The sequence below is a fragment of the Schistocerca serialis genome, chromosome 2 (genome assembly GCF_023864345.2).
Source record: "Schistocerca serialis cubense isolate TAMUIC-IGC-003099 chromosome 2, iqSchSeri2.2, whole genome shotgun sequence".
Classification (NCBI taxonomy): domain Eukaryota; kingdom Metazoa; phylum Arthropoda; class Insecta; order Orthoptera; family Acrididae; genus Schistocerca; species Schistocerca serialis.
The window spans coordinates 1,131,360,048-1,131,384,721 of record NC_064639.1 but is presented as its reverse complement, the minus strand read 5'-3'; the positions used below and the strand labels follow the sequence as shown (position 1 = coordinate 1,131,384,721).

At 44.0% G+C, this 24,674-nt stretch overlaps 1 protein-coding gene across 6 annotated transcripts in view; it reads left to right on the top strand.

Moving 5' to 3' along the window:
• The window catches only part of LOC126458594 (inward rectifier potassium channel 4-like), a 667,556-nt gene that overhangs the window by 224,549 nt on the left and 418,333 nt on the right, over positions 1-24,674 (top strand). For all 6 annotated transcript variants that reach the window (XM_050095742.1, XM_050095740.1, XM_050095738.1 and 3 more), the window contains exon 2: positions 4,703-5,183. In XM_050095742.1, the coding sequence (XP_049951699.1) occupies positions 4,703-5,183 (481 nt within the window). The remainder of the gene's footprint in view (positions 1-4,702; positions 5,184-24,674) is intronic.

The following is a 24,674-nucleotide window of genomic DNA, read 5'->3' as shown; positions in this document are numbered from 1 at the left end:
TTGTATACACATTACATTTTTTACAGGTATCTGAATAAATTAGCCTACCCTGAGTTTCATTACATGATCTATACCATCGTCGAAATAGCCGCTCAGCTCTGTCGAATACTGCAATATTCTGTTTGTTGCGAAAATCATCATACGCTAAGGCAACCAACTTATCTCCAACGACGGTAGGTGAAATGTAAAGCAGATTATTAACAAGTACCTAGAGAAACGATCGAAGAGGCATGAAAACAGGAGAGCACACAGATCACGTAATAAATCCTGCATGCCCTATCCTCCTTCCCCAACGCTGAAACAGCTGTGCTCGTTCTACAACAATGAAATGTTTGAGGACTCCATCATCGTGTTGAACCAAGAGGCTGCTACTCGCATTAAGCTGTCGTATGTCCAGCATTTCAGTGTGGTACGCAAAAATGGATTCTAAGCCGCTCCAGTTAAACGTGCTTCCAGAAGTCTAAGTCCTTGAAGATTACAGCACAATTATTCTTAGAAAAACTTTGTGAGATCTGAGAGTAGTCCCACGCAGGTCTCATAGCCCCGGTACGACCATTCCAGCTGTTAAAATAAACAGAACTTGTGAAGCGGTTATCATTTAGTAAACAGAATCGTTAGCAATTTTATGAAAAAATCACTAGCCATTTTAATACGAATTGCGAAGTCGGATGTTTCCAGCACCTGCATCTTCCGAAAGTAGTACACCTGTAGACTGCACTACTGACATGTCCGCCGGTTACGTGTTACGTGCTCATAACACTTGCCAGAGAACGCGTACTATCTGAAGGTGCATTGGTAAACTTCTGTACTAAGGCATCCTCAAATTTCACCGAGCGAGGTGGCGCAGCGGTTAGCACACTGGACTCGCATTCGGGAGGACGACGGTTCAAACCCACGTCCGACCATCCTGATTTAAGTTTTCTGTGATTTCCCTAAATCGCTTCAGGCAAATGCCGGGAAGATTCCTTTGGAAGGGCACGGCCGATTTCCTTCCCCATCGTTCCATAATTCGATGGGACCGATGACCTCGCTATTTGGTCCCCTTCCCCAAATTAGACAGCCAGCTCAAATTTCAGTATTCTCACAACGGCCCTTTCAGTACCAACGTACTCAGGAAAAAAAATATCGTTGCTTGAAGGTGTCACTAAAGTGCGCGAAAGATGCTGTAGTGTAGATATCTCCTGTTAGGAAACTGATGCGTAGTACTGAACTCAAAGAATTTATAGTTCATGCTGGATCTCTTATTTCACTTGCATCAGACACAGAACTAATATTATTTGTGCCCCGGAGGAGTTTAATGTGATTCTTTCTTCATATATCTTACATTAATGATTTTACGGATAGTCAACCTCAGAATTTGTCCAGAAGACGCAGCTACCGTGAAAACTGCATTAATATCAGGTTAGACGTTGACAGAATATCGGCCTCATCCAAAGACTGACAAGAAGCTATTAAAGTAGAGAAGTGTGAAATACTGCACATCGTTAAAGTAAGATCCGCCACTTTTACAAAATACTACAGTTGGATATTTCGAAGAAAGACAACTTATAAACAGATCACGCCACCTAAGGGATGAAAACGCCCGCTTGCTAGCTGCAACATGCATGTAATTGAATGCCACGCAAAATTAGTAACTAGTAGCGACAAGTATCGTCCGCAATTAAAGACGACGTGGATTGACTTATAGTTTGTTGACCTTCAAACGATAGCAGGCCTAACTATGTCCTCCTCATTCACAATGATATAACTGTCAAACTAATATCCGTTTATTCAAGAGAAGCCACTGTTTGTCATGTTGCCGGGCTTGGTGGCCGAGCGGTTCTAGGCGCTACAGTCTGGAATCGCGCGACCGCTACGATTGAAGGTTCAAGTCCTGCCTCGGGCATCGATGTGTGTGATGTCCCTAGGTTAGTTAGGTTTAAGTAGTTCTAAGTCCTAGGGGACTGATGACCTCAGAAGTTAAGTCCCATAGCGCTCAGAGCCTTTCTTTTGTCATGTTCGTCATGAATCTGATTATCAATATAGTAAAGTCGCCTATAAATTTTTCTGCGTGTCAGTGTCCACGTTAACAGTGGATATTCACCCAACTGCCTGAGCTACCATCTGGTCCCGTAAATTTACTTCTGTTCAGAGCGAAATATTCAAAATATATGTGTGAATTCCTAAGGTACCAAACTGCCGAGGTCATCGGCCCCTAGACTTACACACTGCCTAAACTAACGAAATCTAACTTATGCTAAGAACGACACACACACACCCATGCCCCAGAGAGGACTCGAACCTCCGGCGAGACCAGCCGCGCAAGCAGTGACATGGCGCCTCTAACCGCGTGGCCACTCAGTGGGGCTGCGAAATATTCTGAATTTCGTACTTCTAGCTAACCTTTACGAATCAAATAACGTACCCCTCGGAATAACTGGTAAACACCCCCTACCTTTTACGTATCCATTTGACAGATGTTCTCAGATGTTAAGTCAGCCGACCTCAACTCCTATCTCCAAAAGCACCGCCGACTCCGCGTACTCGCAGGCAGTATCAGGGCGACACGACAATGTCACAGCGACTGGAAAAGACGCTTAACAACAAAACATTCTATGGCTGCGGCTACTGTGGGGGCGAATCGCTTGGCGCCACGCCAGCTGTGAAGGTGAGACAGGCCGCACTGATCACTAGCTCATTAAACTAGTCCTAATGGTTCAGATGGCTCTAAGCAATATAGGACTCAACATCTGAGGTCATCAGTCTCCTAGACTCAGAATTACTTAAACCTAACTAACCTAAGGACACCACACACATCCATGCCCGAGGCAGGATTCGAACCTTCGACCGTAGCAGCAGCGCAGTTCTGGACTGAGGCGCCTAGAACCGCTTAGCTGCAGCGGCCGGCCAAATTTTATCGAGGGGATGGATTGTGCACGGATATGGAGACAGCCTCGTGAATCCACGGACCCTGCATGTCAGCAGGGGACTGTCCTAGCTGGTGGAGGCTCTGTAATGGTGTGTGGTGTGTGCAGTTGGAGTGATAAAGGACCCCGGACACGTCTAGATACGTCTCTGACATGTGCAACGTACGCAGGCATCCTGTCTGATTACCTGTATCCGTTCATGTCCATTGTGCATTCCGACGGACGTGTGAAAATTCCAGCAGGACAAAGTGACACCCTACACGTCCAGAATTGCTACAGAGCGGCTGCAGGAACACTCTTCTGAGTTTAAACACTTCTGGAGGCCACCAAACTCCGCAAACATGAACGTTATGGAGCATATCTGGAATCCCATGCAACGTGCTGTTCAAAAGAGATCTCCACACCCTCATAAACTTTAGGATTTATGGACAGCATTGCAGGTTTCATGGTGTCAGTTCTCTCCAGCATACTTCAGACATTAGCCCAGTCCCTGGCACGTCGTGTTTCGGCACTTCTGCGTGCTCGCGGGAGCCATACATGATATTAGACAGGTGTAACAACTTCTTTGGCTCTTCAGTGTAATATATATATATATATATATATATATATATATATATATATATATATATATATATATATATATATACACATCAAAAAGTTAGTATAAACTTGAAAACTTAATAAACCACGGAATAATGAAGGTAGAGAGGTAAAAATTGACACACATGCTTGGAATGACATGGGGTTTTGTTAGAACCACCCCATATTGCTAGACGCGTGAAAGATCTCTTGCGTGCGTCGTTTGGTGATGATAGTGTGTTCAGACGCCACTTTCGTTATGCTTGGCCTCCCAGGTCGCCAGACCTCAGTCTGTGCGATTATTGGCTTTGGGGTTACCTCAAATCGCAAGTGTATCGTGATCGACCGACATCTCTTGGGATGCTGAAAGACAGCATTCGACGCCAATGCCTCACCATAACTCCGAACATGCTTTACAGTTGCTGTTCACAACATTATTCCTCGGCTACAGCTATTGTTGAGGAATGATGGTGGACATTTTGAGCATTTCCTGTAAAGAACATCGTCTTTGCTTTGTCTTACTTTGTTATGCTAATTACTGCTATTCTGATCGGATGAAGCGCCATCTGTCGGACATTTTTTGATTTTTTGTATTGTTTTTTGGTCTAATAAAACCCCATGTCATTCCATTTGCCTTTTTTTGGTTCTAATAAAACCTCATGTCATTCCAAGCACGTGTGTCAATTTCTACATCTCTATCTACGTTATTCCGTGATTTATTCAGTTTTCAAATTTATACTGACTTTTTGATCACCCGGTATGAATGGTTCAAATGGCTCTGAGCACGATGGGTCTCAACATCTATGGTCATCAGTCCCCTAGAACTTAGAACTACTTAAACCTAACTAACCTAAGGACATCACACACATCCATGACCGAGGCAGGATTCGAACCTGCGACCGTAGCGGTCGCGCGATTCTGGACTGAAGCGCCTAGAACCGCACGGCCGCACCGACCGGCACACCCGGTATATATCTCCACACTGCGATAGAAGAATTCTTGAGCACCGCGCTCTACTGTTCACTTCTATACAGCAGCTGCTTTAATGCTCCACATCAGTGCCTGCTCCTCTTTGCTGTCGCATTATTTATCTTGTATTTCTTGAGCTGGAGATGATTCGCAGTTAGCTGCATTTAGTGTGAGCTGCCATTCACGACTTTAAGCGGATCTGTAGCGTGACGAGACGTGGTGTAAAGCGTGGCCGCCTGTGTCCGCAGATACCGGCAGACGCGGTTCAGCTCGCGGCGGGTGCGGAAGCGCGTCATCTTCAAGAACGGCGACTGCAACGTGGTGCAGGGCAACGTGGCGAAGCGGCGCCGCCGCTACCTGCAGGACATCTTCACGACGCTGGTGGACGCGCAGTGGCGCTGGACGCTGCTCGTCTTCGCCATGAACTTCGTGCTCAGCTGGCTGGCGTTCGCCGTCATCTGGTGGCTGATCGTGCTGTCGCACGGCGACCTCGAGCCCGAGCACAACGAGAAGGTGGCCGCCGCGCTCGGCCGAAACCTCTCCGACGTCGACGCCGGCTGGCGGCCCTGCGTCCGCGACGTGTCCGGCTTCGCCTCGTGCTTCCTCTTCAGCGTCGAGACGCAGCACACCATCGGCTACGGCTCCAAGCACACCACCGAGGAGTGCCCCGAGGCCATCTTCGTCATGTGCCTGCAGAGCATCTGCGGCGTCATGATACAGGCGTTCATGGTGAGTAAGAGCAAAGTTCATTTTCAAAAGTCTCTGTTCTGTCTCGTGTAACTAAACAGCTCGTAGTATTAAAACATCAGATGAAATACCTGCTCCGAATTAGGTGCGACCACTGCGCGAAGCATAAGTAAGTAACAGTAAGTAAGTAAGACAGTAAAGTCCATATTGATACGTTACGGCCTCTCTATACAGTGTGGTCCATTGATCGTGACAGGGCCAAATATCTCACGAAATAAGTGTCAAACGAAAAAACTACAAAGAACGAAACTTGTCTGGCTTGAAGTGGGAAACCAGGTGGCTCTATGGTTGGCCCGCTAGATGCCGCTGCCATTGATCAAACGGATATCAACTGCGTTTTTTAAAAATAGGAACCCCCATTTTTATTACATATTCGTGTAGTATGTAAAGAAATATGAATGTTTTAGTTGGACCACTTATTTCACTTTGTGATAGATGGCGCTGTAATAGTCACAAACACGTGGCTCACAGTTTTAGACGAACAGTTGGTAACATGTAGGTTTTTTAAATTAAAATACGGAACATAGGTACGATTGAACATTTTATTTCGATTGTTCCAATGTGACACATGTACATTTGTGAACTTATCATTTCTGAGAACGCATGCTGTTATAGCGTGACTACCTGCAAATACCACATTAATGCAGTAAATGCTGAAAATGATGTCCGTCAACCTCAATGCATTTGGCAATACGTGTAACGACATTCCTCTCAACAGCGAGTAGTTCGCCTTCCGTAATGTTCGCACATGCATTGACAATGCGCTGACGCATGTTGTCAGCCGTTGTCGGTGGATCACGATAGCAAATATCCTTCAACTTTCACCACAGAAAGAAATCCGGGTGCGTCAGATCCGGTGAACGTGCGGGCCATGGTATGGTGCTTCGACGACCAATCCACCTGTCATGAAATATGCTATTCAATACCGCATCAACCGCACGCGAGCTATGTGCCGGACATCCATCATGTTGGAAGTATATTGCCATTCTGTCATGCAGTGAAACATCTTGTTGTAACATCGGTAGAACATTACGTAGGAAATTAGCATACACTGCACCATTTAGATTGTCATCGATAAAAGGCCGCTGATGTTACACTTGTCACAACCATCGTGGATTTTCCGTTGCCCAATAGTGCTTATTATGCCGGTTTACGTTACCGCTGTTGGTGAATGACGCTTCGTCGTTAAATAGAACGCGTGCAAAATATCTGTCATCGTCCTGTAATTTCTGTTGTGCCCAGTGGCAGAACTGTACACGACATTCAAAGTCGTCGCCATGCAATTCCTGGTGCATAGAAATATGGTACGGGTGCAATCGATGTTGATGTAGCATTCTCAACACCGACGTTTTTGAGATTCCCGGTTCTCGCGCAGTTTGTCTGATACTGAAGTGCGGATTAGCCGCGACAGCAGCTAAAACACCTACTTGGGCATCATCATTTGTGGCAGGTCGTGGTTGACGCTTCACATGTCGCTGAACATTTCCTGTTTCCTTAACTATCCGGCGAACGGTTCCGGACACTTGGATGATGTCGTCCAGGATACCGAGCAGCATACATAGCACACGCCCGATGGGCATTTTGATCATAATAGCCACACATCAACACGATAGCGACCTTTTCCGCAATTTTATACGTTTGTGACTATTACAGCGCCATCTATGACAAAGCGAAAAAAGTGGTCCAAGTAAAACATTCATATTTCTTTACGTACTACACGAATATGTAATAAAATTGGAGGTTCCTATTTAAAAAACGCAGTCGATATCCGTTTGACGTATGGCAGCGCCATCTAGCGGGCCAACCGTAGCGCCATCTGGTTTCCCCCTGCAAGCTAGACGGGTTTCGTTCTTTGTAGTATTTTCGTTTGATGCTTATTTCGGGAGATATTTGACCCGGTCACTATCAATGGACCACCCTGTATAATGACAAAGTGAAGATATTGAAAGAATTTCTCCTGAAAAATTGGCCTTCGATCCTGGGCAGTCGTTTGAATTGGCAGTCCACTCACATTGGGGAACTCTTCAGTATTCTGGAGCCACAAGTGAAATACAATTTCCTATTTCTGTCACTATTGACTAGTCTAACTAGGAGGACGTGTTTCGGTAAATATGTGGAACTTAGTGGTACTTAGTTCTGTTGTCTGTCTCTCACACACACACCAAAATCATTTGAATATTTAAACAGTTTGCTTTCTGGAAATGACATATAGTTTAGGTATTTTCGCGTTACTGCTAAATTATTCATTACTGATACACATCTAGAAATGAACAGTTTCTGTCATCTAAATATTTGCATTTCACTGCACTAAATAACGAGCACCAAAACTGTAATATGCAGATGCCGGACGGAAGAGTACTTCCTGCTATGTAGCATTACTTCTAAATATACTCCGCCGAAAACAACGTTACTTGCCGGCTGCTTCCGTGTGGCACTGTTCACTAACACCTAGACATAGCGGCGGTCTGGAAGGAAACTATGGTATGCTCCATATATACATCATGCGAACGGAAAATATGTAGCAGTATGAACTACGCGTCGTATCTGGTGTTATTCATATTCTTAAAATCTTAATTTCTGTGACAATAAAAGTAATTTTGGCAGTCGGAGTCGTGTACAAGGTGTAGGTTCTAACTAGTATCGCTGAAGAATCAGAGAATTAAATTTCATTACGTGAAAATATGCCAGATAAGATTGCGACGCACGACATACAAATTTCTAAATAGAAATGAAGGCTCTTTAAGTAAATATGCACGTTACTTGATGTGATATTCTTTTCGTATTATTGTAGTTTAAGGTATTAATGCAAAATATTTAAGGGTGAATACATTAAAATACTCTTTTAATTGTATCGCAATTAATATAGATGAATTCCGTCTCCTTCAGTAGAAGATAATCAACAGAAAACGGGTTCAGAATATATAGCGTTTTCATTTTATCAACACATAACAATCAGCGAGTGGAGTTAATGAGCATCAACAAAAGCTACAATAGTAGTACAAGACACGGTGAGTCAGGAGTGAAGGTACATTGTTTTAGGGGTGAAGTATTAGTGATTCTAAACAAAAAAACGTCATATGAACATATGTCCTGTTCTTAACAGTTTCAATTGAAACTAATGAAAGCAATTGGGAACAGGACAAATGTAGATCATAGTAAATGAAATATTGTGATTTGATGTCTCGGTTAATGGAGTACTTTTCCTCACAAAAGATGCTCAAAAAGTACACCGTCTAACGCTAAGCATTTTTGCAGCTCTTGACGACAGCTGCTGTACTGCTGATCTCAGCTCATTCGGACGGTCTATTACTTGAGCACACGCGTGTACAATACGAGCGAGAAACTCATCCTTTGTGCCCACTCTGTAGACTTCGCCCTTAAGCCAACCCCAGAAACAGTAATCTAGTGGAGTAATACCGCGTGACCCCGGTGGTCAAGAAATGACTCCGTGGCGACCGATACAACGCCCAAGATACGTTTCAGTGATGTACCGCCACTGACCGTACAGAATGGTCAGTAAAGAAAACACTACGTAGCCTAATGTCGCTTTGTAGTATTCACACGTGGATTCTGCTGAAGATGGAAATGCAACTGAAGCCCATGATTTTCAAACAGCCGTGTGTCGGATACTGTTAAGAAAAAGACATATGTTGAAATGGTTCAAATGGCTCTGATCACTATGGGACTTAACATCTGAGGTCATCAGTCCCCTAGAACTTAGAACTACTTAATCCTAACTAACCTACGAACATCACACACATCCATGCCCGAGGCAGGATTCGAACCTGCGGCCGTAGCCGTCGCGCGGTTCCAGACTGTAGCGCCTAGAACCGCTCGGCCACTCCGGCCGGCGGACATACGTTCATTTGAAGATTTTTGTCCAGTATCACCAGTACTACCGCCCCTCGAAGTATGTGCTTGATACAACTTTCGTGCCACGTGCACACTCGTAACTTTTCTTTCTAAATAATCTGTACGCGCAAATGATACACTATAAGAAGACAAATAATAACGAAGAAACTTTACTGTATAGCCTAGTTTATTTCTGTGAGTATAAGATTTTGCAGATAGTCAAGAAAGCCATAAAAGATAGTTAAACGCCATTTCAGTTACACATAGATAAAGACCGCTTTCGAAGACGCTACATACCGCCAGACGTAACACTGCAATTTTTAACCGAAGTATCAGCCACTAGAAAACCCACAAAATGGAATAATACTTGTAAGCTTGGAAAAGGGTCGAGTCGCTTAAATAGCAGGTTAGAATTGAGTAGCTGAAATCTGGACGAGTATAACTGAAATCAGCGCTAACAACCTGTTGGCGACCACTATGACCCGCGTCTCATTGGTCTGTGTCAAATATTAAAGCTACAACCTGTCTGGATACCTGGAATAAATGTGTCATGATATGATAAAACACCAATAACCACTATTTCATGAAACATTCGCTTCATGTGTGTTGTAACCGATTTCATAGTTCTTAGTCATTTAACACAGTTGGTGCATGCCGCAATCATCTTCTCATCCACTCTTGTGCTCTGAGCGCTAATTGTGATGGTTAATTTCGATTTAATACAGAGTGTGGAACACCATTTTGCACTGAAATCCGCGTCGTGAATCCTGTATTCAATTCTACGAGACAAGAGGTTGAGAAGCTGTCACCATCCACAATCGCTCAGCCGTCGCCTATATCTCATGGAGATTAGTGAGAGCCAGTTCCAACGTGCACACATCTCAAATCATGTGCTGAGTAGGACAGAGGTCACATAACTTGAGCTGGGGAATGGTTGAAACCGTCGTAATCTCAGCGCACTATTTCCCAAACTATTATTTTGTGGTTCAAGGTTTCTTTTGTCCATGTTTTCTTCCTAATATATAATTAGTATATGTGGTTCTGCCTTAAGCAAATTCAGTTTTTATTGTTTTGATACCCCAACATGTTTTGGAGAATTTTCTGAGAGGGTAAATTAACCCACTGAAGATGGTGAAACTTCACCGAAACATTTTTGAATACTAAAACAGGAAGAATTGTGTTTGCTCAAGGCAGAACCTCATTTCCATATTACATTCCAGTCGCATTAATGTGACCACTGCCTATGTTCGACGTCAGCGTGCAATAACCACACACAGACGGCGGGTGGCAGTGGCAGCAGTGGGTGGTTTTAACATTTTTTAATGTTCGGGATAATAAGTTACCGTCTCTTTATCTAAGAACAGATGATGAATGCAGCTAGCCGCCAACTTTGTGTAATGTCTTGTCTGTATAGACGTGTATCTGTTGCCTTTAAGATCCCTTCACCTTCACACATATATCTCTACAGTAAAGTAAGGGCCTCCCATTTCTTGGCTGATCCGTGATAAGACAGGCGAAAAATTAGAGTAATGGAGGATTATTAGTATTATCTATATTTTTCATTCGCTTTCTCTCTTTCTCTCCTTTATCTATGTACAGTTTTTAATATAATATTTCATTACGTGAAATCAGCCAAATAGAATCTTTGGTGGAGTCCTTCGTCTTGGTAATCAGCGGCTGGCTTGCTGTAAGAGATCTTTACATTTATTATTACTGTTAAACACTGCATTCAGTCGGGAGAATCAATCGTGTGGACAATTTGCCCTTTTACGAAAGATTGCGAATTCCAGATGTGTACGAAGCCTTTTTGGACGATTTAACACAGACTCAGTGATTGCAGGCTCTCTTCGACACTTCCCCATTAATTACAGGGCCAACGTGATCTTCAAATGATTCAGAAAAAACTCATTCGTTCATTCACTCCAGAACAAAAAATCACAAACCTTATTTATGAAGGAAATTGTGTATTAAATCCATCTCCATTACATGTCCAGATCTCCGGTGATTCCACGTCTTAATTATTTTCCGTTTACAGTCTCTTTCTCTTCAAACAAACCGCTAGCGGCACAAATGTTAATTGGCTTGCTTTAGCGAGAAGAAAGGCAGAATATGTATCTCTCAGAAACACGTCAATCCCTCAACAGATACTCCAGAAGCTGTCCTAGTTACCACTCTAACAACCATGGAGAATGCATATATGCATCTCTGTTATTTCAAAGAATACACGCACTAGAAAATACTTTGGCGTCGTCGCATATATTACGAGAAAATCAGATCAGATACTTTTCTAAAGTGAATGAATGTGGATGGTTTGATTGAAAGCGATTAATTGGTGAGTGGTAGAGGGCGTGAAATGTGTGAAAGCAATCACGGAACAATCTTAGAAAGTATCCAAGCCGGAGAAAAAAGCGTTGTGGAAAGGGGAATGTTTTCGTGGTATTACCTGGGCGATCTAGTCATTCTGGAAGGGAACGTCTCACACCAGGCGAGTGTAACCTCAATGTCTGCGTGGGAGAGTAATGGTGTTGTACGAGTACGTGGAGAACTTGTTTGCGCAGCAATCGCCGACATAGTGTAGCTGAGGCGGAATGAGGGGAACCAGCCCGCATTCGCCGAGGCAGATGGAAAACCGCCTAAAACCATCCACAGACTGGCGGAGCCGGCCGCTGTGGCCGAGTGGTTCTAGTCGTTTCAGTCCGGATCGGCCGTGTTTGTCGTCTAAAAAGCGCCGTATACAGAACAGACCTTCTGCGTCATTGTTATCACTGCTGCCTGATTCACCACTGTCATCAAGGTGGACACCGGACGTCGACTCACTAGACGATTCTTCTGCCTTAGGTCTACGTTTTGGAGACTTTCCACTCTTCTTCCCGAATAACTTTTTCGCTGCCTTATTCTTAGCTTAAGCTGCTGATTGTTTCTGTTTAGATTCTTGTAATCGCTTCACATAAGGAGATGATGTTCTTAACTCAGGAGAGCACAAATGCGATGTTACACCTACTTGAATGGCTGTATCTCCAGATGGCTTTGCGATCTGTGGAAGAGATCTGTAGGGCTGACTAGTACGGTCGCAAGTTCGAATCCTGCCTCAGGCATGGATTTATGTGATGTCCTTAGGTTAGTTAAGTTTAAGTAGTTCTAAGTATAGGGGACTGATGACCTCAGATGTTAAGTCCCATAGTGCTTAGAGCCATTTGAACAGACTGGCCGGCTCACTGGACCTCGACACAAGTCCCCCGGGCGCTCCTTCCAAATCCGGAAAGCCGTGCGTTACACCGCACGGCTAACCGGGCGGGCTATGGTATCAGCATACAGATATTCCAAAAAAATGGCTTTGGTGAAATTGAAGTCAAATGCGCAATGAGAATTCCACAGTTAGATGTAGAAGAGAGAGTGGGAGAGAGAAAGAGACAGTGAGAGTGAGAGAGAGAAAGAGACAGTGAGAGTGAGAAGAGAGAGAGAAATGGAAGATGATATAGAAGACACAAGTGATTCACTATTAGTGTCAGAGTTTGCGGAGCTTTGGAAGACCAGTGGTCAAATAAGGCAAAAGGGATTGATAACATTCTTTCGCTATTTTTAAAATCATTGAGGGAAGTGGCAACCAAACGATTATTCAGATTAGTGTGTAGAATCTGTGAGAGTGGAGAGATACTATTAGACTTTCAGAAAAATATCGTCCGTACAATCCCCAAGAGAGAAAGAGCAGGTAAGTGGGAGAACTGTCGTTCACTCGGCCTAGCAGCTCATACATGCAAGTTTATGACAAGTATAACACACAGAAGTATGGGAAAGAAAACTGAGGAACTGTTAGACGATGTTTAGTTAAGCTTTCGGATAGGTAAGGACACCGGAGAGGCAGTTCTGACATTGTATCGGTTATGGAAGCAAGACTTAAGACAATCCAAGACCTGTTAGTAGGATTTATCGACCCAGAAAATGCGTTTGTCAATGTAAAATGGTGCAAGATGTTCGAAACTTTGAGAAAAGTTGTAGTGAAGCAGCTAGGAAAGAAGGGCAATGTACAGTATGTAGGCCTTCAACAACAAAGAGGGAAACGTAAGTACAGAAGATCAAAGATGAGGTACTGGGATTAATAAGGGTGTAAGAAAGGAATGCAGTCTTTCGCCCCTACAGTTCAATCTATACACACAAGAGACGTTGACGAAAATAAAAGAAAGATTTAAGAGAGGGATTGAAATAATTCAGGGTGAAAGGATGTCAATGAAAAGATTCGCTAATGACCTTGCTATCCTCAGAAAAAGCGAAGAATTACAGGAACTGTTGAATAAAATGAACAGCCTAATGTGTACAGAATATGGACAGAGTGTACACCGAAGAAAGACGAAGGTAATGAGGAGTAGCAGAAGTCAGAACAGCGATAAACATAGCATCTGAATTGGGGACGAAGAGCTCTGCTGCCTTGGAAGCAAAACAACACGTGACGGATCAGGCAAGGAGGACATAAAAAGCAGAGTCTTATAGGCAAAGAGGGCTTCCACAGTCAGAAAACATCTCAAACACTGGACTGAACTAGAGAAAGAAGTTTCTGAGGATGTATGTATGGAGCACAGCACAGAATCGAAGCGTTGGAGATGTGGTGCTGTAGAAGGACGTTGTAAATTAGATAGACTCACAACGTAAGGAATGAGGAGTTCTCCACAGAATCGGCGAAAAAAGGAACATATGGGAAAGGAACATATGGAAAACAATAAGAAGAAGGAACAGTTACAGGACATCTTTTAAGGCATCAGGGAATAACTTTCATTATACTAGAGGGAGCTGTAGAGGATGGGAACTGCAGGGGAAGGCAGAGACAGGAATTTTTTTTTTCTTTATTGTGATTTCATTCCACTGCCCCATATGGGCAGGGGAGGGCTCTCAGCAGCACGATCCGCCGCTCTTCAGCAGAGTGATATAACAACTAATACAAGAATAAAATGTTACATAAAGGCGATAAAAAAGGGGGACATAAAACAGAGTAAGGGGAGATAATGGAGGTAAAAATACACTGACATGGAGACGTTCATGGGGGGACAATTAAAAAAGTCGACATAAATTTTAAAAACACAGTTGGCGATACGTAGAACGCAAAAAAGACACAGAAATCACACGCACAGGTTAAAAGTTGGCCACAGCATTAAAAACACTCCAGAACAACACACTTTAAACCCACTTGGAGCACACGCGATGAAGAATAAAACTGCCAGGTGGGACCTGGCGAGGGAGAGGCCTGAGAGGAAGGAAAGGAGGGGAGAGTAAGGGGCAGCAAGGGAGGGGGCGGGATGAGAAGAGTAGGGGCATCAGCGGGTGCACCAAGAGGCAGGAGCCAGGTGGGGCAAGAGGTGAAGAGGGAAGACAAGGCAGGAGGGAGTGCAGAGACACTTAAGGGGAGCACAAGAGAGGGAGGGGGATTAGGAGGGGGAAGCCGCTCTGGAGAAGGGAGGGGGAGGAGAGGGAGCCCTGAGGAGGAGGCAGGAAGATGGGGTTAGAGTTGGTAGGAAGGGTAGACGTCAGGGCGAAGCTCATCATCCAGGAGGGGTAGATGCTGGAAGTTGCGTTGGGAAAGGAGGCGGAGGGTGCGGAGATGGAGAGAGAGTGGGACACAACGGTGAAGGCGTGGCAACAGGCTGGGGGTGGAGAGGAAGGGAGACACCAGGGGGTGAGGGGGATCAAGGCGGCGGATGTGTTCAAGGAAAAGGAGAAGGTGGGGGAAGGGGATGAGGTCGTAGAGGATGCGCGTTGGGGACGGAAGGCGGATGCGGAAGGCGAGGCGGAGCGCATGACGTTCGAGGATTTGGAGGGATTTATAGAATCTGGGAGGGGCGGAAATCCAAGCTACGTTGGCATAACAGAGGATGGGGTGGATCAAGGATTTGTAGGTGTGAAGGATGGTGGAAGGAGAGACAGGAATACATCTAACAAATAATTGAGGACGTAGGTTGCAAGTGCTACTCTGAGATGAAAAGTTTGGCGCAGTAGAGGACACGTGGTCAGCCGCGTCAAACCGCAATTCTGATAGCTTATTAGGGCTTGCAGTACTTCCCTCGTTCTGGAAATACTTCTAATGACTCACTGGCGTAATTTTTTTCCACTGCATGTAAAGGTATCGCTCGTTTGTGGTCAGAGCCGATGAGACCTGTGGCGCGCTCTGCGGAACTGCAGTTGCCTGCGCTTTAGCTGGGAGCATTGTTCGGATACGTTAGGTGCACGCCCTTCGCGAGGCGCCACAGCCACAATAAATTGCGGTAAGACCAGACACAGGCTAGTCGCTGTCTCGTACAAAGGCTTCCCCTGCCCTCCGACTCGTTTGTTTCGCGGGCGGGGCCGAATATTTGCAGCCCATTAACTCTCACAAGCTGCTGACCACTGAGTCACTGGACAGCCACGGCTCTAACTTCCCTGTAAGTTATTTGTCGGTCGGCTATAAAATGCCAGATACCTTTTTTGTTTCTTACAGGGTTCAATAGCCGGTTTCAGTCCAATGTGTCTAATCTTGAGGCGTGAACATATGCTTAGCACTTAGCGTGTTATTTGAAATTATATTACAAATAATATTTTGCTTGATATTTGTGTCAGATGCCATTTCCTGCTGCCAAATGAGACGAGTGAAATTAATTACACACGTCATACATCAGCAAACATTTTTTACTGCTATGTAGCCTTTTATAACCGAAATGAACGCTTCAAAGGGAAATCTTTATTAAGTTAGTACTAATGGAAGACGGAATCTCCTTTTAATTTGGTAATTCGTATTTAGTTGGCACCGATTTTCGTCCATCTTTTATCGCACTTTAACCGACGTTGTCCGTCTCTTTGTCTGTTGACAGTCGATCCGATCATGATACATCATCAACAGTTTCCTTTATGTCTCGTAAGCGTGTAAATTTTTTGTTCTATACCCTGTCAGCATCTTCATGTATCTCCGTCCTCATTTATTGCAATTCTTAACAAAATTTTGTGTGTTGCTTCATTGTTCTGTGACACTAGTCTTTGTTTGCAGACAATCCTGTTGCAGCTTGACGTTTTTGATGGTACGTGACACTTATTATCGTGTCTCCATGGGCATTCGTCCATGCACGAATTTATAATAGACGTTGCTATTTACATATCAGCATTCTCAACGAACACTTTAGACGCATCTTGTACAGTACATATTTACATTGGGTTGTTTACCCTTCTCATGTCGTCGCCGGCCGGAGTGGCCGAGCGGTTAAAGGCGCTACAGTCTGGAACCGCACGACCGCTACGGTCGCAGGTTCGAATCCTGCCTCGGGCATGGATGTGTGTGATGCCCTTAGGTTAGTTAGGTTTAAGTAGTTCAAAGTTCTAGGGGACTTATGAACACAGCAGTTGAGTCCCATAGTGCTCAGAGCCATTTGAACCATTTCTCATGGGCTCCTGAATCAAGCTAGAAATGATTCTCATTGATCTGACTTCCAGCAACGTTATAAACTTGATATTTTTTTCTGTGTGTAATGAGACTAGTAACAAATAAATCAGGCACTGCAATTTTTCCATTATTTGCTCATTTATATTCTTTCAATATCTTCCGGCTATAGCTGAAACGGAAGGTTCTTAAACGGTTGTTTTGTCATGCTCGACTTATGGCAGTTTTCGTGCCAAAATCGTTAAGAACCTAAGATTTGTTCAACGAGGAATGGAAAGGCGCGAGTTGGAAGGAACAGGATAAGAAACTAACGGATCATGGAACAGACTTTATTGGAAGACGAAATTATGACTAATTGAAATAAAAAGGTGTGTAGTCGAGCGAATGGCTGCTAAATATAGCAGAGATTTTTTTTTTTTCATTTAACTTCTGTCGACAGACCTGCAATATTTCAAAACGGACACAATTTTACACCGGCACTGTTATATATATTTTTTTAATCATAGTCGAGACTTTGGAGTGTTATGTGGTTTTCAGGTGATAGCTGCGAGAATAAAAATCTGCTTACAGACCAGTTCTCCTTTATAATACGCTCTATTTATAAAAACATTTTCTTTTAGTTGTAGCTCTTTCCATCTCACTATGTAATGTGTCAATGCATCATTCGTTTTTAAAAGGACACAGTCGCCGTGTTCGCCATGTTTACATATTCCCTGATATAACAAGACAGTCTTTTTCGTTATTGTCATTTCATTCCCCTATGCGGGCGCGATCTGGTAGCACGATATAAGAGTCGTATCAGAAAACACAGAAACGTGCCAAAGAAGGATACTATTAATAACGTGGAGATGCTGCTTCGATGGAATTGACTTTGTATGCAGAACTGCTTAGAGACGAGAAGTTGGAGAAGATGGTGCCGGCGTCAGTTTTTGCCTGGTAACCCGCTGCAGGTAATGAGTAGGTGTGACGAGATCGTGGTGGAGAGTAGGCGGATAGAGAATTGGCAGTGGAGTTGTGGAGAAAATGTTGTTTGATGTGGTTTGTCAGACTTGAGGTGATGGGAGGGATAATAGTAAAAGTCTTCGTCATTTGCGCCAAATGATTCAGCTGCCCCTACAGCTGGGTTTTATGCAACCTGCAACACCTTCAAACACCACACGCAGCATTTTTATATTCTCTAGCTTGCTACACACAAACTATTAGTGATGCAGAAAAAATTAAAAGAATCTTTTTTTTTTTTGGAAAGTTATTGTAGTTAAATTCTGTACTCGTATAGTTCTCACTGTTTATTCAATAACAATGTACAAAAGTGATCTTTAAATGCGTTTTCTTGAGTAAAACGAAACCAAAGCCTCCAGCATAAACATAGCCTGTACAAAATTTGACTACACTAAATTTCCTAAACATATCCCGTACAAAATTTGACTACACGAAATTTCCTACAAAAAAGTTCTGTTCACTTTTTTTGTGGGACTAGAAGTATGCGTGAAGCGAGTGAGAGGATATGAAAATATTTGGCACGGTGGTAGGGGCCGTTGAATCACCTTGTATAAAAGAACGTAGCAGTTCATTACAACAAGAACGCTGTGTCAGACAGGACGTGTAGGCATGATTTCACTCAGCATCGTGAAAACTTAGAGTAATAACTTTTATTGAGTCCAAGTCATCTGCCCGGGCGCGGTGGCCGAGCGATTCTAGGCGCTTCAGTCCGGAACCGCGCGACCGTTACGGTCTCAGGTTCGAATCCTGCCTCGGGCATGGATGTGTGTGATGTCCTTATGTTAGTTAGGTTTAACTAGTTCTAAGTTCTAGGGTACTGATGACCTCCGATGTTAAGCCCCATAGTGCCCAGAGCCATTTGAACCATTTTCGAGTCATCTGCACTTGAACTAGACGTCCACCAGGTATGTCATTATTTTGACAGCTAATGTTATACTAACGTGCTGGTTACTAACACGGAAAATCCTATCTGTAATGCCAGATATACATTTTACCTTATTTCCCATGTTCTACGTAACGTTAGTTAACTGGAACTTGACGTTTTCATTACATCTTTAATATCGCTAAGAGGGTGCATCTTCATGAATATAAAATATGTATGAACGTTTGTATTAGCTTATTTCACTAGCGTTAATAGTATCGTAGAACGTAGATCTTGTGTAAGTAAAGATCGTTCTCTCTGCTGGTGGCGCGCAGTTGAAACTACGCATACAGATAATGATTTCTATAGCAATTTTTACAGTAAACAACTCGTTTTCAAGATGCTAAGTGAATCCACACCTTTACACAGAAAGTTCTTGGTTTAAGGAAGTGCTACATTCTGTTATACACGTGGAGAATGGTGGACGTGTAGACAGCGTCCTATTAAATAGGACGCTGCATACGCAAATTTTTGCACTTTTTTCGTTGTATACCAGTCTGCTTACGAAGCACTGAAAATCAGTCTTAACAGAACGACCATTCTTTTACTGTTAGTGGGACCAAACGTAAACAGTTGTTTCTCCTGTCACTAAATGACAGGGCGGTTTAGAGTTATTTTCCTCTTCTTATCGAAACATTCGTTGCTGCTGTGAGTTCCTTGTCATCTGTTCACTTCTACGTTGCCTCGTATGTATGTGTGCACCTGATATCACATTCTCATTCCAACTTTTATGCGTTTTCTAACAAATACGCACAAAACTTGTCGTTGTATGAAAAGAGATACGTGGAAGAGGGCTGTCAACACTCACATAGCTTCCTGAGTAATGAAACAATCTGATGCGGTAGTGACTGAATGAAACACTGCGGCGCGCGCCCTCCTGCAAGCGTTTTTAATCGACTCCATTCGGCTAGCCGCGTGTCATGTTTCTGAAGTGTAACTGTCTCGTGTATGTAAGTGACTACAACTGAGTGAGCGCACAGAAGAATTTTACGTTTATGTTGTCAGTGATGATAAAGGAGGGAGAGAGGGAAACCCGTTGCAAGCACAAAGCCTACACTTTTCGAACAGTAGCAAGTGGCCTGCCCATTTAACGTCCCCATACGATGGTCGGATCATCGTCAACATCGTTGTACGCTTCGCTTCATTAGGCTCTGCAGAGAGGTTTGGAATTTAATTCAAGACACTGGCGCAAAATCTGGTGATCAGCTACTTTACCACTGCTTTGTTGGTGGTGGTTAGTGTTTAACGTCCCGTCGACAACGAGGTCATTAGAGACGGAGCGCAAGCTCGGGTTAGGGAAGTATTGGGAAGGAAATCGGCCGTGCCCTTTCAAAGGAACCATCCCGGCATTTGCGTGAAGCGATTTAGGGAAATCACGGAAAACCTAAATCAGGATGGCTGGACACGGGATTGAACCGTAGTCCTCCCGAATGCGAGTCCAGTGTGCTAACCACTGCGACGACTGCTTTGGCTCAGCTGTAATCGTGTGTTGTTGTCATGCGGTGCTCATGTATATCGTCGTTTTCGTGGTATTTCCAAGATTATGTCAACATTTGTCAGCTCATAATGACCACAGACATCCAGTAGCATTCTAACTCAAATCTCAATAATTCTTCATTGACGCAATTTGCATTCACGTTAGCTAGTTTGCCCATAAAACGTGAGTAACACTTCAGAACGTAGAAACCTAATATTAATTAAGAACATTTTATCAAAATTTGTATTAAGGTTTGTTTATATTAGGAAAATTGTTGCATCCTTGTATTAAACAGCACTCAAATGTTTCCACTGACACTGTCAAAACTCAATAATTACCGGTGTTTGATATTATCACAGGAATCCAGGAGATAAAGCCAAACAGAAAAATTTTTCGGTCGGAGGAACTGAAACTTCATCCCATGTTCTCCCCTACAGACATAATGTAGGCCAACAAAACAAAGAGCTCCCGCAGATGTCTCTTGAAACATCATCAAGAACACGGTAGGGTAATTGATGTGCTCAGATCCACGTGGAACAGCTTAAAAGATTCAGAGAACTTGCTTTTTTCCTTTTGTCGGAGGTAAACAGTGAAACGTTAGAGAGTTTTCCACTTGAACACCCAGTCCATTACGCCTCATTAAAACAACACGTAGTAACAGCAGAGGCAAACCAAACAATGCCCGGTGGGTGTTTTGTAGTCCGAAACCAAGACAAGGCTACTGGCACGAGTTCAGAGGGAGCGCCTCAAGCCAACACAAGCAGCTGACTCTGATTTATGGCCCTCTCGAGGTTCTGCGCGTCACATAGGTGGGCCTCTGGTACAGCTTTTGAGATTCGTGCAACACACTCGCCACTCAAGTGGAGCACCACTTCCAAAGTAGTCGAACCTCCTTCACTTTCTGAGCTAACTGGAGCCGCTACACGACAACAGAAAAGAACATCCCAATAAAGTGCCAGTCGGATAAATACAAATCCAGTGGTTACAGAAAAGATGAGAAAAATTGTACAATGTACGAATGCTTTTAAAGTGAACAATGCTCACAATGTTTGGGATATTTAAATCGCAACCTACACTACTGGCCATTAAAATTGCTACACCAAGAAGAAATACAGATGATAAACGGGTATTCATTGGACAAATATATTATACTAGAACTGACATGTGATTACATATTCACGCAATTTGGGTGCATAGATACTGAGAAATCAGTACCCACAACAACCACCTCTGGTCGTAATAACGGCCTTGATACGACTGGGCATTGAGTCAAACAGAGCTTGGATGCCGTGTACAGGTACAGCTGCCCATGCATATTCAACACGATACCACAGTTCATCAAGAGCAGTGACTGGCGTATTGTGACGAGCCAGTTGCTCGGCCACCATTGACCAGACGTTTTCAATTGGTGAGAGATCTGGAGAATGTGCTGGAGAATGTGCTGGCCAGGGCAGCAGTAGAACATTTTCTGTAACCAGAAAGGCCCGCACAGGACCTGCAACATGCGGTCGTGCATTATCCTGCTGAAATGTAGGGTTTCGCACGGATCGAATGAAGGGTAGAGCCACGTGTCGTAACACATCTGAAATGTATCGTCCACTGTTCAATGTGCCGTCAATGCGAACAAGAGGTGACCGAGACGTGTAACCAATGGCACCCCATACCATCACGCTGGGTGATACGCCAGTATGGCGATGACGAATACACGCTTCCAATGTGCGTTCACCGCGATGTCGCCAAACACGGATGCGACCATCATGATGCTGTAAGCAGAAACTGGATTCATCCGAAAAAAAATTTGCCATTCGTGTACCCAGGTTCGTCGTTGAGTACGCCATCGCAGGTGCTCCTGTCTATGATGTAGCGTCAAGGGTAACCGCAGCCATGGTCTCCGAGCTGATAGTCCATGCTGCTGCAAACGTCGTCGAACTGTTCGTGCAGATGGTTGTTGTCTTGCAAACGTCCCCATCTGTTGACTCAGGGATCGAGACGTGGCTGCACGATCGTTTACAGCCATGCGGATAAGATGCCTGTCATCTCGACTGCTAGTGATACGAGGCCGTCGGGATGCAGCACGGCGTTCCGAATTACCCTCCTGAACCCACCGATTCCATATTTTGCTAACAGTCATTGGTTATCGACCAACGCGAGCAGCAATGTCGTGATACGATAAACCGCAATCGCGATAGGTTACAATCCGGCCTTTATCAAAGTCGGAAACGTGATGGTACGCATTTCTCCTTCTTACACGAGGCGTAACAACGTTTCACTAGGCAAGGCCGGTCAACTGCTGTTTGTGTAAGAGAAATCGGTTGCAAACTTTTCTCATGTCAGCACGTTGTAGGTGTCGCCACCGGCGCCAACCCTGTGTGAATACTCTGAAAAGCTAATCATTTGCATATCACAGCCTCTTCTTCCTGTCGGTTAAATTTCGTGTCTGTAGCACTTCTTCGTGGTGTAGCAATTTTAATAGCCAGTAGTGTATAATGCGTCAAGAGCTAGATGTCACAAAAACTGCCTTTTCATTCAGGTCACGATAACTGTTCGGCTGTAGGAATTCGTTTTAGTTACAGTACGTATTAGTCGGATTCAGTATTACAATATCTGCATGGTTAAATCAAAAATTATCAACGGCAGACAAAGGCATTCTACGTAGTCAGCTGGCACTCCTGGCACCAGCTGCTCTGGAGTCGTGAAAGCCGTACAAAAAGCTCCCCGGCCTTGTAACCGCTTCCACATTCAACCTTTTCAGCCTCCCCGGTCTTTCTCAGTTTTGGCTATAGCAACAAAACTGACGCAACGCAAAGTAAGACTTACTACATTCATACCACTATCTCACATTTACCTGAATTCTGAACACAATGCTTTGGCCAACAACACCTTAAGCGACTTCATGGAAGAAGCCGAGTCCACACACACTTGCGTGAGATGAAAAATAAAAGTTTGGCTAATGGTTCAAATGGCTCTGAGCACTGTGGGACTCAACTTCGGAGGTCATCAGTCCCCTAGAACTTAGAACTACTTAAACCTAACTAATCTAAGGACATCACACACATCCATGCCCGAGGCAGAATTCGAACCTGAGACCGTAACGGTCGCGCGGTTCCGGACTGAAGCGCCTAGAACCGCTCGGCCACCGCGCCCGGGCAGATGACTCGGACTCAATAAAAGTTATTACTCTAAGTTTTCACGATGCTGAGTGAAATCATGCCTACACGTCCTGTCTGACACAACGTTCTTGTTTTAGTGAACTGCTACGTTCTTTTATACAAGGTGATTCAACGGCCCCTACCACCGTACCAAATATTTTCATATCCTCTCACTCGCTTCACGCATACTTCTAGTCCCACAAAAAAAGTGAACAGAACTTTTTTGTAGGAAATGTAGTGTAGTCAAATTTTGTACGGGATATGTTTAGGAAATTTAGTGTAGTCAAATTTTGTACGGGCTATGTTTATGCTGGAGGCTGCGACCGTAGCGGTCTCGCGGTTCCAGACTGTAGCTCCTAGAACCGCTCGGCCACCCGGACGGCAATAAAAGTCTCTTATTAACTTTACTACCGACATATTACTGAAAGAAGTTATTGACTAACGTTACAGCGAGAAGCTACAACAGTGGCAGAGGTAATCAAGTAAAAGGAAATCGAAGATGCTGAGTCGCAAATAGGCACAACAAAAATAGACGCACACAGACACACGCGCGCAATTATGTATGTTCCACGTATCCTCCTAAACCACTGGCTCGATTTTAACCAAACTTGATACATATATCACTAACTGTCTGGGAGGAACCAGAGGGAGGGGTAAGAACAAGGATTAGCGGTGGAGGTGAAAAAAGGGCCGGCCGGCGTGGCCGAGCGGTTCTAGGCGTTTCAGTCTGGAACCGCGCGACCGCTACGGTCGCAGGTCCGAATCCTGCCTCGGGCATTGATGTGTGTGATGTCCATAGGTTAGTTAGGTTTACGTAGTTCTAAGTCCTAGGGGCTGATGACAGAGGGGATTACTGTTTTTTAGATTATTTGTAGTTTACGTCTTTCTTGGGTTCTCTCATGTAATAAGGTCTGTTCCTGCATCTCAAGAGTTTGACGAAAATTGAAAACTGATTCTTTAATTTTGTCCGCTCAAAGAAAGAACTCATCATACTTTATTCTTCGTAAAAATGCATACAGTCTGCAATAAACTTTGGCTTCATGAAGAAGTAGAAATTTAGATACTGTCTGCTTAAGCGTGTGGTAGGCAGTACTAATTCTAACTGCACCAATTGCAGAAAAGTCATTTGTTGCATGGTAAAAGTTAGAAACATCTGACAGAACAGTTACAGATTAGCAGCTTCCATCCTTACACAAAATTCTGTGAAACAACCTTTAGGAAATTCAGTCAACAAGAAATTCGGATGGATTTTACATACAAATAAACTATTCAAATAAAAGCAGAATGTGCATTGTGAAGTATTAACATTAAACTTGTACGATGGCTATTGTTTTTAGCTTTTGCGCAATTTTTTAAGTTCATGTGCCATTCACATAACACTGAATGATTTATGTATTACTTTTGATAACGGTCTAATGTGACTACATTTCTTCCGTTGTCCTTCTGTTGGTGAATAGCATACCTAATGTCACAGACCTAATAGGACGCCAATGATCGTCTCATTCAGGCCGGATGCGGATCTGTTCCCGGCGCCGCCCTGCCTCTACCGGTGGACCATGGAAGTCTATATTTCGATGTCGGGACTCGGAATCGTCTGTAGACGACTTAAGCAGCGGGCAGGGTGTTGTACTCAGTAGGGCAGTTGCCACGCTGTGATCTGTTAAGACTCAGCCCTAGCTTGGGG